This window comes from Epinephelus fuscoguttatus, linkage group LG20 (assembly GCF_011397635.1).
Source record: "Epinephelus fuscoguttatus linkage group LG20, E.fuscoguttatus.final_Chr_v1".
Taxonomy (NCBI): domain Eukaryota; kingdom Metazoa; phylum Chordata; class Actinopteri; order Perciformes; family Serranidae; genus Epinephelus; species Epinephelus fuscoguttatus.
The window spans coordinates 20,431,765-20,449,893 of NC_064771.1; the positions used below are offsets into that span (position 1 = coordinate 20,431,765).

General features: G+C 40.9%; 1 protein-coding gene across 1 annotated transcript in view; it reads right to left on the bottom strand.

Moving 5' to 3' along the window:
- Positions 1–18,129, bottom strand: part of plce1 (phospholipase C, epsilon 1) — a 132,127-nt gene that overhangs the window by 52,892 nt on the left and 61,106 nt on the right. The window contains exons 7-8 of the mRNA XM_049564362.1: positions 14,109–14,302; positions 12,660–12,802 (exon numbers count right to left, since the gene is read on the bottom strand). Coding sequence (XP_049420319.1) covers positions 12,660–12,802; positions 14,109–14,302 — 337 coding nt within the window. The remainder of the gene's footprint in view (positions 1–12,659; positions 12,803–14,108; positions 14,303–18,129) is intronic.

Consider the following 18,129-nt stretch of genomic DNA (forward strand, 5'->3'; position numbering starts at 1 on the left):
TATTAGTTCTAAATCAGCCAATAACCTGACTCATTGCCAATACTTTATAACTGGAAAATCATTATGAAAGGAAATAGGTGAAACCTTTCAACACAGCCTTAAAGGCTGGTTTCATTCATTCAGTAAATCACAAGCTATGTACACCAGCCAAAGGACAGGAACCTTGAACACACACTCTGCCGTCCTTTTTTTTTTTTTGCCGGCCAAGTTCACACATACACGCACTGTTCTCACAACCACGTTTAGAGCTGATGACAACTTCACGCAGGAGTATGTAGGGCACTCAAACAGGTGCAGCACAAACAGAAAACGGAGTCAAAGGCCTGTTAACAAATTAGCCTTTTGAACCTATAAACATAGTCAAATATGCAAAACAATTTCTATCTGAAACATCATCAATCTTAGTTTGCTTCCTGGTTTTGGGTGACACTATCTTACATCACATGCGAATATTGCGATATGCTCTGATCTACTGTAGTGTTAAGTCACCACATGGGTAGCTCTGTCACACAGTGTATTTTGATTGGTTTCCAAGTCAAATATTCTTCAGGAGATACAAATCAAATATATGGCTTTTGAAATGTCCAGCCAAACTGCAGCATCAGACGGTTTCCCTCGAGGGTCATACACACACTTGTGCAACTAAACATCAACAAGTAGTAGCAAACAAAGTCACACGCACGGCAGCAGCAAACATAAACACACAAAAATAAATAGTGTAAGGAGTCATAATACACAGACGCAGCCAAATACACAGACACACAGCAGCAGCGGTGGCGGCAGAAGCAATAAACATTGATCTGTCTGACTGATGACAACATGGTTATCACAGGGGGTTTCCCTCTTGGATCAGATTTGTGCACAGGACCACATGCAGACATAAATATAACATTTAAGATGTCCTGACCTTTCTTCATTGGTGGGGAGGACTACAACAAAACCATGATATAGATAAGAAGCAAAAGGCTCCTTGTAATTAGTCCATAGATCAAATTAGACAATTGAATACGTCACATAACTGAGTCATGTGAAGGTACATTTGAAGATTCTGAAAGATGCATGTAGTCCTAAATGTTTGCTTTACACTCTTATCTTCATATTAGAGGTATCAGGTCAATCTGCACTGTGAATGAGGCCCGTTCAATCTGCCCTGGCAAACCCTCGTTGCAAAACAAGAAACATATACCCTTGCCAAGCCTTCAGTGTCTCTGTGTAACTTCACAGTGACTTGACACAAATCGGATGCAACACTCTGGTACCGTCGATGGTTTTGTTTTTAATTGTAAGGTACATTAAAGTATCCTCAGAGACAAAACATATCCGTAGCCGCAGGTGACTTTCATTCTTAGGGTCAATTCAGTGTGAAGTTGCCCAGAGATCCTGAAATTCTCGACTGTCACACTGTCAGGTTTCTGGTATGAAGGGGTCACAGTGCACAACACTTCCACAGACGTTTTCCAAACTGCTGCATCATCCATCACATATTTAAACTGGAAGGGTACACAGAGACTGCAGACCTCCGCCAAGGCCAAATGCCCTATCTGGCAACGTTAACGGAAGTGAAAAATAATTCATGTATCCACCCTGTGACTCAGACATGCTTATAAAGTTAATGGATCTGTCCTTCGTCCATGCTACACCCTTTCACCAAGTTTCTTAAAAATCAGAACCATGCATTTTTGTAATCTTGCTGACAAACGAACAAATGAACTGAAACATAACCTGCTTGGCAGAGGTAATAAAATGCCAAAGTTTTACATCAAATTACAAAATACTGCCCCCTGCAGTTTACACAGGGTACAGGCGATCATTCAGTTAATCAAATCTTGCAGTTCGGAATGCAAAATATGGCATTTTGGTCCATCATAACCAAAATCTCATGCCACATAAAGAAACAACAAGAACGACAGTCTCCCCATCTGCAGTTGGCTTTGTCAACAAGATCCAGGACCCACACTGACACTCTCACCTTCCAGCCCCTCCCCCATCTTTTGCACATCCCCTGATCTGTACTGTTACACATCCTCTACAAAACTGTAAACTGTATGCTCTCTCATTCTAAGACAAGTACAGTATGTTGTGCATATTTGTCGATGTATTTTTACTGTATTTTTTCTATTCTATATTTATGTTCTTGACTTTTGCAGCACTTTGCTTTATTCTTTATTTCCTTTTAATGTGTTTATTGTATGCACAAAACACCAAGACAAATTTCTTATAAATAAAAACCTTCTTGGAAATAACCCTTACTCTGATTCGGAAACAAAAATAAGGTGACAAAAACCAAATTACAGTCCAGCAGACCCTTTCTGAAAATGAAATAAAATAAAATAAAATAAAAACTGAGTCACACTTTGTGAGTTTTGTGCATTAAGCTAAGATACATTAAAACCTCTCCCACATAAAAGATACACATAGAAGGTATCAGTGACATTTGAGACAGAGAAATGTGCAGTAACGACATCAGAAACACCAAATTTGAGAGGATACAACTGGCACTTCAGCGACAGCTCAAACACAAAAGACTGCAAGCCCTCCAAAGACAAAACCGTGAGCCTGCACTTGGCAACTATCTGACAGCAAAAGCAGAGAAGGTAAAGTGCATCCACCACATGTTCCACAGAGCTACATTCTGAAAATGACGACAATGAAAATTAAGGATTTAAGCAAGTATCTACCTATCTAACTAACTATCAATTTGGATTTACAGTTAAGATAAACCAGTTTATATCTCACTAAACGTGTAATTAAACACCTAGCTGAGCAAATTACGTGTTATCATAATCACGTTACCTGACTACCACATCAACAAATGGTTTAAGTACTTCTTTTTAATGAATTAAGCCCAATGATTACAACTAAGTGCTGACCACACAAGTAGTTCCATTTAACATATATATAAAAGACACTACATTTAAAATCTCATGTACACACACACACACACACACACACACACACACACACACACAGACTGACTTCTTTCATCAGTGTACTCTCTCTGAGCTGTGTGTGGACACTGGCAGCCATACAGCAACTCACATTTCCCCTACTCACTGATCAGCTTGTAGTCCGTTCTGTGAGAGTGCTTCATGGTTGTTAGATACAGCTGGCCACTCCGCTTCCACACTGACAGTTCAGCGCCAGGGCGACCGCGGTACACTTGTCCACATTTGAGCCGTGAGTCCCTTCTGCAGCTGCTCTTGCTCTCTCTGTCTCTCTCTGGCTGTCTGCTCTCTCCCTCCTGCACTTAATCCATTTCTAACTCTCTCCAACTCACGCTGTATCTTTGCTCTTTTTCACTCACCTGGCTTCTCTCCCTGTTCTTATCAGCAAACAGTCCCTGCTCTCTCTCCACACTATATTCACTTTTCCTCTCTCTGTCTCCTGCTCTCCCCGCCCCCTCTTCACTGAGTCCATACATAGTTCACAGCCGTGCGCTAGAGTTAGACCAGCCAGACCATCCCATTGCATGAACACACAGTGCCACAATTCATACACTCATATGGACAGACTATGGAAGCAATAGGGGGTAACGACAGATTCGAAAACAATTAACCCCCCTCTGTCTCTCTCTCTCTCATCTCGTGTTATCATACACTGAGCCATCTTACGGAAACTGTTATAGATTCTGCACTTTGGAAAACAAGATTCCCACGATGCGAGAAGGAAAGTCTCAGTAAGGTGCTGATTGTTACTGAGCTGTTTACATGATCCTTCTCAGTAGGGCTGCCCCCTAATAGTCGACCCAACATAAGTTGACCAGAAAGGTCATAATTGCCAGGGCTGGTACCTGCGGTTATCTCACAGGCTAGTTAATAACATGTCGGGCAGGAAATCCAAAGTGTGGGATCATTAGACACTTAGCACAATCATTACTGCTTTGCCGACAGCGTCATTAACAGGCGGCTCGCTCAGTGTGTGACGTGCACTTGTAGATAAAATATAGGCCTATATTAATGAAGGTTCATTAGTACGGTTTTGTATTTCTCTGTAATGTAGCACAGTGTTAACAATGTTACTGATACTATTCTTTCTCACACCTTCAACTCAAACCATTGTGTTGCCCCGCCCAAAATATATCATTTAATGATTAAATTAATATCATAAACATGCAGGCGACTAGTCGACTAATGGCCCTAAATGATGACTATTGATGGACTAGGAAAATTCTTAGTCGGGGGCAGTCCTTCTTCTCAATTAGTCTTGAATGCCTTTGGGTTTTAGACTGTCGAATCCAACAAGACAAGCAATTTTAGGACGACTGATCGATTATTTACCCCACAACTCAAAACTTCACAAAAAACGATCAGTTCTGCCTGTGCTACGTTCACAGACCCTCAAAACCACAGAATGTAGAAAGGGAACACAGACTGATGCAAGGACACAAAGACAAGACAAAAAAAAAAAAGAAAGAAAAAAAAAGAAAAATCGATTAAGTCAGTCAAGAGACAATTAACTGTCAACTATTTTGACCAATGAATAATGGTTTGTGTCATTGTTTAAAGCAAAAAGCCAAAGATTTGCTGGTTTCCTGCTTCTTAAATGTGAGAATGACATTTTTCTTTGTCATACATGGCAATAAACTTTTTGGAGGGGTGGTTGAATAAAACTTGCCATTTGAAGCCATCACCTTGGGTTATGGGAAATTATAGAGGGAATTTTTAACTATTGCAAATGTGCAAATTGATAATGATGAAATATAATATAATAATAAAAATAATCATTAGTTGAAGTCCTTTAAAAGTCACATAAATGTTAGCTACTGTATCGTTTTGTTTGGAGAGGCCACAAAAAACAAACAGTAACAGTATATGAGCAGCCTTTCCCGTTCCCTCCAACCTAATTGAAAATCATGCTGTTATTTGTCCCAGTAACATGCTAGAGTTGCTCAGCTCTTATCTTGGTCTTTGATTTCACCACAGCTAATGCAAAAACTTTGTATATATTTGTACATTATATTCTGAAAAGTTCTGATCATTCACAAGTGGTAGAGAAAAAGAAGTCCAGTCTCAGACGAGTATTTTTAGCATTATGTCCATGTTAACAATATGTGCTCTTGAAATCCTTGAGACTTCCCTCCAGCATGATTCCCCACCACATCTGCTGTCAATGCTGGGAGGCAACACAATGTACAGTGTCGACTGAGAGGAAGAGAGAGAAAGAAAGAAGAAAAGAAACACCAATACTGAGCTCGAAGGATGGCAGCCTATTACTGAGCTACCTACTTCCTTTTTAGCTGTGCAGTAAATTGTGCTATAAAGGAAACGAGGTCAAGAAAAGCACTTTAACCACTCCCATTTACAGTTCACATGAATATGGCTAAATCCCAGCGGTGTTCACTGGAGTTTTTCTTTGTACGTAAATAACTACAACTGGGTATATACAGTGTATGTACATGTAAGGGGAGCAACAAGGGATGAAGGCAAAGATGACATCCGCTAAGAATAATAGATACAACAAATTTTTAGAATCGCTTTATTTTTAGGGGCTGTGTCCACAAGGCGTTTTTTTTATCTGAGTGCCAGCATCTTTTTTTCAGTTGTTTCCAATGAGAAGAGAGCACATGTAGCTGCGTTTGGCTGCCTAGAGAAAACGTGACATGTCCAGCGTCTTTTCTCAGAGCGCTCCATCTCTTTTGTGGTTCTGCTCCAAGCACTTCTAGTTGAAATTCTTTGAACTTTTCAAAAAAAGCGCCAGTGTCGTCAACGCTGCTCAGTTAGCTAGGCTACTGTCTACTGTCACAACAGAGACAGAAAAGCCGATATGTGCGAGATGTTCGGTCAGACACTCAATGTTGTTGGTAGTGTTTTGCTCTTACCACCGTATGTGTTGTAAGCTTATTAGTCAATTCTTGGTAAATGTAGCATTACGTAAGCTACCTAGTTATAAGTTGATGTCAAAATGTTATTGTCATAAAAACAAAACCCATGCATTGCATGAGATTTTTAAAAAGCACTGGGAGTTCTTTATTTATTTTTTTAAAAGATTATTTTTTGGGCACTTTTTGCTTTTACTGATTGGACAACTAAGATAGACAAGAAGGATGGGAGAAATAGGGGGAGGTGACACGCAGCAAAGGGCCCCAGGTCAGAATCGAACCCATGCCACCGCAGAGGACTCTGCCTATATGAGGCTTGTCTATACCAGCAAAAGTTTTTTTTTGGTTGTTTCTTTGCTCTTTTAATGAATGGATTGTTTGCCATTTTATTTTGAATCTTTTCCTCATATTTTTTGCTGTATCCTAGGGAGCCAGAATAAGTAATTTGTAATTTGTTTCTTTATATTTATAGGATTAGCCAGTACCTCTGGGGCAAGATAGTTGTTTTGCTTGTTGTTTGGGCCGTCACCCTGAGCTATATTGCTTCAGTTACTGTATAACTGAGTTCTTTATTTTGCAGTAATAAACAATTTTCCTTCATCTGTAATTCAACTTTAAGGTCTCTGGCTTGAGGACCAGGAAGGGAAAGGCCTTTTACACTTTGTTATGCTCCTGCCCCCAAAGACAGAGTTGTAACATGTTTGTAATTTTTTGTCTTTGCACTTTGCATCTTTCACATCTTGCCTGTTAAATACTTAAAACTAGAATAAATGAATGAATAGATTTCATTTCCTTTAGGCCTGCAACTAACAATTGTTCTTATTGGGTGCAGTTACATGATGGCTTTTCATTCAGAATGAAATAAATCTGAATGAAATCATTCGGAATTCAAGTTTTTCCAGGTAGTTTACATGGGAAACATTCATTTCAAATGAGGGTTTACGCGAGAGACCAGTTTAATCGCCTTTATTCTGCGCATGGTTTGAGGCAGGGAAGGTTTCTGATTGGATAGGGGGCGGGGCAGATGTTACGTGTTTACGTTTACCAGAAGAAAACACTGTAGTCCTCGCTCCGGATAACAAGATGCTTGACGCCGCCGTTCTTAGTGCCTTTTCGGGCTTGTTTTGCTTATATTCTTGAAGCAGCAGTACGACAACAACCTTGTTCTGCTAATGCTTCGTCTGTTGAGGAGGAGAAGAGAGGTAGAAGGTCAAAGAAGGGAGATAGAAGACCGTGCTTTGGCGACTCCTCTATCTCAGCCTGTTGCTAAGCACGCTACGTCATCGCGCCAGAAGGGCAAAGAAACGAGCATGCGCAGAAAGAACGGAATGGCTGGGATCAGGTAGGAGGTGTATACAAGACAGAAAAATTCTTCCATTCGGGTTCTGAAAAGGAATATTTCACCCCTGTGCACCCAATCAGATTTTCTTTCGGGTTGGCTGTTTTCATTCAGGTTTAGGTGTTTACAAGGAGCATTTATATTCGGGTAGGGCTTCCAACCCAAATGCAAAAGGCATACATGGCTTCATGTAAACGCACGTAGTATGGACTGAAAAGCAGAAACATGTTTTTTGCTTTAACTAATCATGATGAAGCAAATTTTGATTGCACAATGTAAAAACACCATATGCATTTAAACCTGTTGACTGCCACAGTGGTGACATTTAATGATCCTGCCAATGCATATGTTTACTTGCACAAACGAACACATTAACAGAAGTGATCTGTGTTAACAGATCAGGCGCAAGTAGATGCAAACAGCTACAGTCACAATGGATATGCCCACGCCTACACAAACATTCTTAAAACATGCTTTTTTTTTTACACATATTGTGCTTGAGTGAAAACTACTCCTGCCAAAGCCTCAAACATCAACAGTATTAAAGCTGATGTGAACTGGGCGAGCATCAAACTTCAAACATTTCACCAAGACAAGCTCCATGTAACAAAAACAACTGCTTGTAATTACTGACACATTTAGCAGTGATTTATGACCTCTCTACTTCTCAGTATCTCTACCCCTGTGTTTAAGCAGGACACACACAAACAACCTTGACCTTACCCTTGTCATACTCCATTAACATTTTTCCATCACCAGTATTTGTCTTCATAGGTGTCAATAGTTTACCCTGACAACAAAGCCTGCACCGGACATGTGCCAACTCAACCAGTAAAACATAATTTATCATCTCCAAACCTCCTGATCCGCTACTAAAACCAACCGGCTGCTATGGTACAACAAGACATAAGTGATTTACATACATCAGAGGAACCAGCAAAGTAGGTTCAGATAACCACAGTGGATGTGGCACAAAGAGAAGGTCTAGAAAAACATTCCACCTCTCACCACTCCCATAAAAACTCTTAGAATACACCGAGGTTGGCAAGGTGATTATCCCAGTTATCCTTGAAAACATTTGGGCCAAAGCCAAAAGTTTGTTAAGTTGTACTTCCAGCCCAAGTTTTGCTACCACTATACTGAATCTCCTTATTAGGACACCAGTGTTTCTCACAGAATCAGAATCTGTGTGTTGCAAATGACGTGTGTGTGTCTCTTTGTGATCATCCTGTGTCCCCTCTCTGAGTTTTTGCAGGTCCATGAATGTAGCACAGGCAAAACTCTACATGAGTTTATCTCCCTCAGCAGCAGTTTGTTGAATTTGAGTCATGGGGTAGAGAACCAATCAGTCAATCAGTTTGTGGTGAGATTGATCAGAGGTGATAATATCAGACCAATGGATTAGAGGAGCAGCTGCTGCAGAGGCGAGTGAGAACTTTATAGACCCAATGCTGGACCATCGGTTTCCATGACAATTAAGTCAGTTTTATCTAAAGTAGGCTGAAAAAATGATGGACGACACTAAGGTAAGAGCTATGTGCTCTAAGAAATAGAGCGTTCTGTTTTTATATGAATTAATAAAGTTTTACTTTCACTGTGCCTGGATTTCTGCTGCTCCGTCTGTGCAGTGTGGTGCTCTGAATAACGGTATGATGGTACATAATAAATATTCCAACTGCACTCCTAATGAGCATTCCAGCTCCAAAACTTTTGTGGCGCACCATAAATTCATCAATGTGAAGGGATCCCAAGACAGAATAGGATAGGGGTAGGAATAATGTACACAAGAAAACAAAAAAAAATGGTGTTTTCTTGTGTACATTTACATGATTTAAACTGACTGCAGTTACATCTTTGCACTACTTAATTGTAATCTATTTTCATGTTTGTATTACCTCTTCTATTCTCTTTGACTTCCTTATTTATACTTATTCTTTTGCAATGTCTGCACCATGGGTACCATTCAGAGTGACGCATTGTTTTGATTCTCTGTATGTCTGTTACATAACTGTAGAATTGACAATAAAGCCTCTTGAATCCTGAATCTTATCAGGACATCTGTATCTCATTGTTGTGACTTAGTAGAGTTGAAAAGATTAGTTGATTATAGTTTTTCTTCAGCAAAAAAGCAGTGGCAGGGTGCTGGGGAGCACTTCATCCCAGTGCTTCAAATGTGCTCCACGAGGGTATGTTTCTCTGACAACAATATCTTGGAGCCCATCCCATGCTGACACTGGGCGAGAGGCAGGGTACACCGTGGACAGGCCACCAGACTATCACAGGGCTGACACATAGAGACAGACAACCATTCACACTCACATTCACACCTACGGACAATTTAGAGTCACCAGTTAACCTGCATGTCTTTGGACTGTGGGAGGAAGCTGGAGTACCTGGAGAAAACCCACAATGATGCTGGGAGAGCTACAAATAATGCTTATTACTGCACCACTGTGCCACCCTTTTTATGTGGCCAAAGCACAAAAAAGCCAAAAGCACACTGAAATAAAGATGCTAGGAGCATCACTTTTTCTAGGCAGCAGCATTCTCTCTTCATTGGCAACAATTGAAAAAAAGACACCATAGGTCAGAAAAAAAGATTTTTGGTTTCCTGCTTCTTCAATGTAATAATTTGATGCTTTTCTTTGTCTTACACAATAATAAAGTGAATAACTTTGGTTGGATAAAATATACAATTTCAAGAAGTCAGCTTGGAATCTGTGAAATTATACAGGGCATGTTTCACTACTTTCGGACATTCTACTACTTTGATTCATAAAAAAAGGGCAGAGATAATCATTTTTTGCAGGCCTATGACTAGTATATGATAGCTATTGGAGAACAAATTAAAAATCATGTGCAGCACAAAGATACAGAGACACATGAAACCACTGCAACATGTTTCACTCTAAAATAAGATATACTGTAAAGAATATCTAGCATATCTCAAATGCAACACAAAATAAACATGTGTATTCCTCAATACTAAGACCTCAACATGAAAATCCATCTGAGCTTTTACCAGTGATAAGCAATTACCACCAGGATACAGGGAAAAAACTAAGTTTCACTCTTTCACTTCAGGAAGTGGATAAAGGCAAACAGAAATAAGGAGAGGAAATGTATGGCGAGAGAACACAAATGCTCCTCTGTAGACTTGACATATAGGTGACCCTCACCAGGGACAATAAAAAGAACTTTTCATTTCCAGAGGAGTTGGACCACTTTGACAGACAGTGAGTGTCACACTGTGTTTCTAAAGTCCAATGTCTATTTCAAACCCAGTCAGTTTTGTGTGACAGATTCATACCTATTCATACCTATTCATTGTGTAAAGCTAGCAGAAGCTGGTATCAAACTGAAAAGACTGACCCGAAACTGCGTGATAGATCTCTTTATTCAACAGGTACAAGGGGCGTCCTGGTTCCAAGGCTGTACAGTCAATAAACAGACACAAGTGCTTTGTCTGTCAAGGTAGAAAAACGTTATATAAGTGCAGTCCATTTACCATTCACACTTAACGTTTGCTGGCAAGTTTTTAGGGGGTTTTATGTTCATTTTAAACTGAAGCTGGATTGAGAAAAAGCTTTTTTACTAACACAGGAGAGAAGACGAGCAGGTTGTTCTGCTGAAACACTGAAGAGAGGAACAACACCATAAATGGTAAGAAAGCAATAACTACACAAGCACTATCCAAATGTGAAACTTAAGTCTGACCTTCCCAAAGCTTCAGGATAATGAAATGTCTTTTATGACATCTGAAAATTACTTTAATCTTACAAACAAAGTCCTCTGAAAAACTATGCCCCATCTAAAAACGCCATTTGGAGACAGCTGAAGAAGTTATTTCTTGCTAAAAAGCTTTTTCTAAAGCCACTATTTTGTTGGTTCTTTTTAAGCTTTCAACGCAGCACTCAGCAACTTTTAAAACACCAAAACTACAGTATGTGTCTCTATTACAGGGACACTATCATCTCTGGAGACAGACACCAATTTCTAGTATACATGTCAATTCATTCAAACGGCACAGCCACACAGGTGGTTTCCATGAAAGACAAACGTGAATGACAGACTGGAAACGGATAACTTTTTAAGAACACAGCAGTGTGGTAATATCTGGGAAGCTTTGGTGCTAAGATAGCGAGACAGAGAAAGTTAGACAGGGAGTCTCTCATGCTGTGTGTGAGTGTGTGCCTATGAAACCCTAGTCCTGCCAAGACTTCTAAGCTGCTATGTGTGCGCGTGCCTGGCTCTATTCTGTTTCCTGCAACACCCATTAGAACAGAACACGGTGTCATGTTAAAGATATGTGCTGCTACAGTGTGTGTGTGTGCCTGTGTGTGAATCCTTTTGCTCTCCAAAAGCTTGTCTTGTTCTCTAGTCAAAGTTTTCGTTGTTAACATGATTGATAAAAATGAGGGCAGCAAAGAAACAAATGCAAAAAAGTCATGTTAGTGTGTGTGTGTGTGTGTGTGTGTGTGTGTGTGTGTGTGTGTGTGTGTGTGTGAGCGTCTCCTTGATCTTGCCAGAGACAGCCTGTCCCCTGGACAAAAGCCAGTGGAAATTAATGTCAGGATCGGCTTACATTTATGTCATACGTAACATCATTGTAGAGAAGGTGGATAGACAGTTACCAGCTGAGCGACTGACCAAACGCGCGACTGGTTGGAGGATGAAGTCATGTGGAGAGTAGAAGAGACAAAGAGATGACATACTGTAGGCATGATGAGATCTTTTTTCTTGTCTCATTAAGTTTTAGGAATTAACATGTTTATGTCTGTCTCAAGACATTTCAGTGGCAGAGTTAGCTGCTGCCATGTGGTTCGAGTACAATGAAAAGCAGGCATATAAATGTTGTCTTCTTATGTAAAAAACACAGGCGCACGTTTGAAGTGCATATAACCTTTTGTCGGATGTAAAGACATAACCTTGTGTGTATGTGTGTGTCAGAGATGTGTGGATCCTGTGATGTCAGGAGGCTTTTTCTTCTTGCTGTGCTCATTGAACCACTTGAGCATTGTGTGTGCCTGAGTGTATAAATTGGAGAATGGAGTGGAGAGGCAGAGAGAGGCAGGGAAGATGGTAGGAGGAAGGAGAAAGGAAAGCAAAGGAAATGAAGAGAAAAGTAAAAAGGAAAGGGCAAACCACTGGGATCAACTACAGACATGCTTTTACCGACCCAAAACCCACTGTGGATGAGGAGCCATGTGGGAAAGGAGCAGAGAGGAAGAGGAAAGAGTGGAGCTGTAGACCACAGGGGAATAGTGAGAACCTTTTCTTCTCAGTATCAAACAGATACAGAAGCTCTGCCCAAAGTCCCCGCTTCACTTGTCATCAGATATAATGCGCCTCTATTTAGCAGATCAACACATACTGTACATACTGTATGTATGTATTATCTGGGTTTTATACTATTGCTGGATCACAAATTATACACAAAAGACAAAATTTTGCACACTCAAATACGCAAATAAATAAAATACACTACAGTATTACACCCACCTTTCAGCACAGCGTGGCTGTTGGGGGCCTGGGGCAAAGGGTAGGGCAGAGCGGAGCGGGCACCGAGAGCTGCTGTGGCCTCAAGCAGAGCTCCGGTCAGAAGTGAACACACCGACGTCCGCTGGTCACAGGCAAGATAAAACCTAGTAACAAATAAGTGGAAATGAAAAATTAAGTTTAATTATAATCTGAACGTTTAATGTCAGGCCCAGTGTCAACTTGCGCAATAAACACATCATGAAAGACTGCCACATTGCACTCACAAATTCACAAGGGTCCATGAACGCAGCACAAGCAACACTTTTCATGACATTTTATCTTTTTCGTCAGCAGCAGTCTGTTGAGTTTGAGTCACAGGGTGGATGATTAAGGAACAAAGTGTTTGACTACCACCTTCAAGACTCCGTTTTGATCAGTTTGTGGTCGGATCGATCAGATTAAATTGATGGATTAGAGGAGCAGCTGCTGCAGAGGCGAGCAAACTCTTTTCTGCTGCTGATACACAGGCTGCACCCAGCACTGGACTGCAGTGTGCGTGATGTCCATGGGAATGCAGCCTGTTTCGTCTAAACTAGGCTAAAAAAAAAAAAAAACAGACAATACTACCACTACATTATTCAAAGAACAGTTAAGTTTCACTTTTACTGCACTTGGGTGCTCTGCTGCTCCACCTGAGTAAGTTCAGCTGTGAGCAAGAGAGACATGTAGCTCCAAAACTACAAAATCCATATGTGGCGACAGATGCTAATGTTGAGGCAGTGGGAAACCCTGCGTTTTATGTTACCAACACACACTGCAGCTGCTGCAACTTACGATATCAATTTTTCCACTTGTACATAAACATTAATCAGGTACCTTTGCTTAATTATCTTAATGTTTAACTGTTAAAAGCTTGTCTGCAATAATGTGACGATTACAATGATGGAGGGCAGGAAGTGATAAATCCATACACTGTGCAACCTGCAAAATAGAGGCAAGTAAATACATAAAATGGTCTGATAAACCTGTAGGCAGCAGGTATCATCAGAAAACTGAAACTCTTATTGGATGTGATCATTACAAATTGAAGAAATATGATTCTTCCCACAGTCTGACCTATTTGACCAACTTGGATGCAGTAATCGTCGTAATTTATCACATCCTCAAAACCTCCAACTTCACAGCGAGCCCAAGGAAGGCTTTTTTTTTACATTCTGATACTGATACTTTTGGGGCTCATAAAGACTCCTTTGCACGCTGACATTTGTACAGTGTGATAGTCGTTGCCTCAAGTTACCTGTCCTTCATCTGAACATCGCGCAAATGTTGTCAGTGACGTCATATGGGAAAGAAGCTGTAACAAACAAATTTACAGTATTTCCAGGACTCCTATCTCTTCATCACATGATGGACCAAATACTGGTATAACGTTAAGAAAAACTTTATTAAACAAAACAAATGGTGACAAACCTAGGTGGATGAGAAGGGTGACAACATCCAGACTTGAGACAGGGGTTCAGGCCCGGTCTGTCTGGGCTGGTGCTGAGAGGGTGCGACGGCCGATGAGACTCCCTGAGACACATGCATCCAGGGCAAGACAGCAGAAGCTTTTTGGCAGGATGAATCAGGTGGAGTTCCTCTCTGTCCTGCACATAGTTGTTAACCTGTTGAGGAAGTCATTGACAAATGAGTCCCTTACTAACTTACTTACAGTTTATATAAATAAAGGTTACGTCCATGGTTCCAGTAAAACACAGTTAATATGGTATAAATTTGATCCTGCTAATCAGCCTTAAAGTACGCATTAACTCAATAACAGAGATTTAAGAGTGATTCACAAGCTTTCTGGCGAAATTCACATCACGCTGTGGTGTTTCCAGACCGTTATATAACATTTAAATCAGAGGTCACTGTCATCAGCTCCTCTGCTGTGGTCATTATCAGAAGCAATTTCCTCTCAGCAGAGCAGAAATCAAAGATTGAAAAGAAAGCATTAATAGAGAAATACCAGTGAGGCACATAACAGATAGGAAGACAGGTGGAAAAGGGATCCTCAAGAAATCATCAGGGCGAGACAGACAGATATGACGGTAAAAGGAGGGAGAATATTAGAGGAGATGATGAAGAAGAAGGTGGGAGGCGAGAAGAGAAGTCACTGAAGAGTTTGCACCGAGTGAACATTTTGACCTTAAAGAAACGCCTCCTCCTCCTCCTTCAGTTCACACTCTTCTCGGAACTAAATCCATCTGACATAAAAAGGAAACACTTATCCAAACCAATTCACTTGCACTTTGTCCTTGAGTGAACCTGCAGACGAGCACAAATTTCAGAGAAAAGCCATTACGGCGGCATTTTGTGGCACTGTGAGTGGGCGCTAATGCCTTCAGCAGGGTGGGTATTACAAAATTGAACAAAATCAATGCCGGTGACAGAGTGGGGGGCGAATGCAATACAAGTTTAATGAGAAAATATGGCTTGAGTGGAATCGTCAATAAACACTGCTTCATGATAGTGCCAGGAAGGGGGGAAGTGAAGGCTGATAGTGGAAGGATTATAGTGTAAATTATGAGAATTAAGTGAATCTGTGTTCGCTCTTTAAAATATGTCCTGTTTGTATGAAGAGCTGGCAGCGGCTCAAACACACACAAAAACACACACAGTACATGGCCAGCGACTTGTCTCAGTGGGATGGGTTTCCTGCATGGGGTGTAGGCCTAGCTGTTGTCAGATCTGGGCCATCCCGAGGGAGAGGAGGCATACCAGCCCGCACGCTTAGAGACTGACAGAGCCAGCGAGAGGGAGACGGAGAAAGAGTGACACGCACACACACACACACACACACACACACACACCTTCTCTCTCAGTAACAAGCCCATTATGTGAAACGTACTGTATTGACCTGCTTTCCTGCAACAAGCTTGTTACCAAACGCTGAAACTTTCAACAACATTATGAAATAAACGAAAGTGTGATTAAACACATCAACACATGCGGCACTGATTTTTTTCTTTCCTTATCCAGAACATTCACTGACTCACATTTCTGGTAAAAGGCCTCGTTTTTTCTGTCAGCATCTAGAGACTGTGCATGTCCACCGAACAGACATAAAGTCTACTAACAGTGTATTTTTCCACATTTAATACAGCACCAAAAGCAAAAAAAAAAAAAAAAAAGCAGACTTGGCCTGGGTCGAACATAACACTCATGCCTCCGTTATTTTCTCTACATTTACATGGGAAGGCTTTGAGTTCATTAAGGCTATATTTTCTGTTTTCTGGTAACTAATAAACAAATCAAACCCAAAGGATTTACGGGTAGAGAAGTTTCTATGCTCTTAAACATTGCCTGAATACTTCAGCGCTGAGTATCAAAGCAAGAGAAATATCAATAGAAATCACTAAGTGGCTGCAAACAGCCCTAAAAAACAGCTAATATGGAATTACATTTGTGTCTCTGAACCATTACTCCACTCGACAAACAATAGAACTGAAATAAAAAAGACTATTAACACAATGTTGCTTCATTTTCATCAGTTGAATGAATAATATTTCCATCTTGTTTGGTATTTTTGCCTTCTAAGATTCCTATTTCTATTTTCATATCATCTTCACCTAAAGTTAAAGGGATAATTTGCCTCTTTTTAACCGGCTCTGTGTCATAACAATGTGAGTAATATGTGTGTGTGAACTGTGGTGAACTTCTCTCTATCTTACTAGCACCCCAAATCTCCCTGCTCATTTCCCAGCTCAAACTGCGTTATCAGGTGGATTTTGGCTTGCTGTGGGTCTGCTGTTCCAACTACAGATTGTACTTAAGCGTTAGGACACAAAAGCTCTGTGTCCACTGAAAGTACAGTTCAGTTCAGTACGCTTTTTTTCTGTTTCCACTGTGAAAAGTTGTGGATGGTACCAATGGAACCGTTGTGTAGCGTCCCCATTTTTGGTCACCCCTCTGTTGGGGTACCTAGCACACAGATCTGGTACTAAAAGGTGGAGCTGTGAACACTGCAGTCTGTTGATTGGTCAATAGAGGATGGTCACTCTCCGCACAGCTGAGTTGTGGCTGATTTTGTGGATCTTCAAGCGTTTACATATATATATAAATTTCAACTGGGATATATGAACTGCATATATTCTAATCCTTACACGGAGAAAAAAGCGTCGCAGAGCATTGTTCCTGTGGGCTCCAGCAACACTAAAACCCTGAGCTTGCCCAAAAAGTACTAAATGTGCAATGCCGCTATTCTTCAATATCCCATGTAGAGAGACTCTCACTGCAGCCCGTTTCATTTTGTTCTGAAAATGTCGGCATGCAACCTCGTCCTGTGGACGATAAACAAGGTGCAGACTGATAAAGGAGGGAATACAGTGTGCTGGACGGAGCAGTGAGTGAAAACAACCTAGCCTGGCATTGCCAGACCCAATTCCCAAAACGGGAATGGGTCTGTCATGAGTCCCATCATTGGTAAATTAAACTTATACCAAACCCTGTAGGAAGGACGGCGAACACATCCTTTTTTTCAATAAAAGCTTTCAGTGCAGCCGTTTGCTCTGCTTTTAACTGGAAAATATACATTCCAGTTTGTTCAACACATTTACCATAGCAGTTTCATAATCAGTAGCCATGTTGGTTGTTTACGAAATGCATTCACTCCGCTCCTTGTCCCTCCTATTCTGATGACGTGATTTCAAATAACCCTCCCCAAAGTAATAAACGGTTGTGATTGGCCCGGTAAGCCAAAACCAATGCCAGAATTCGCGTATATGATTCCATGGCCAGCCTGATCTGCGGAGCGAAATAGAACATGAGCTCGCGAGATCAGGTTGGTTTCACCAGGCTAAAAACAACCTTGCCCACATGAAAGAGTAGTGTTTGTGGTGGAAACGCTAGGGTCTACGTACCCCATCTGAAGGGTTACTTTAGGTTCCAAAGGTACCATACCAAAAGTGTTTGGTGGAAACGGGGCTAAAGAGTATAGAAGCCAATCAAGAGAGAGACCCTCTCTTATTCTCTTAAAGTTATATCCAAACTCAGATCAAATGGTAAAACAAAGCAGTGCTGATCAAATATAAACCTAGATTCTGTTACTATGTTGCCTATTTCTTGCCCAAAAGGTTTTCAGAAACATATTTCAGTTGCTGTTTAACTGTAATACCAGATAATTTATTACCAGCTGGCTGCCATATTGTTTCCAGACAGGACACTTGCATTAAGTTGGTCTTTTGCTTATTGGTCTGGTGCAGCACACTAAATTCTAGCAAAAGGCCCGAGTTGGAATCAAACCCGCAGTCGCTGCAGCAAGGGCATGGCCTTTGTACACGGGGCTCCTGCTCTACCAGATGAGCTTCTCTGTGCCCCTGAAATACTTCTTTATCTATATTGTACTTCATATTTTGTGCTGGTAGAAGATTTTTTCATGCAAGAGTCTTAAATGTAAGTAAACAGAACTCCCTCTGCACAGCCAGTCTCAAGGATCAGGTGTTGGCTGGCC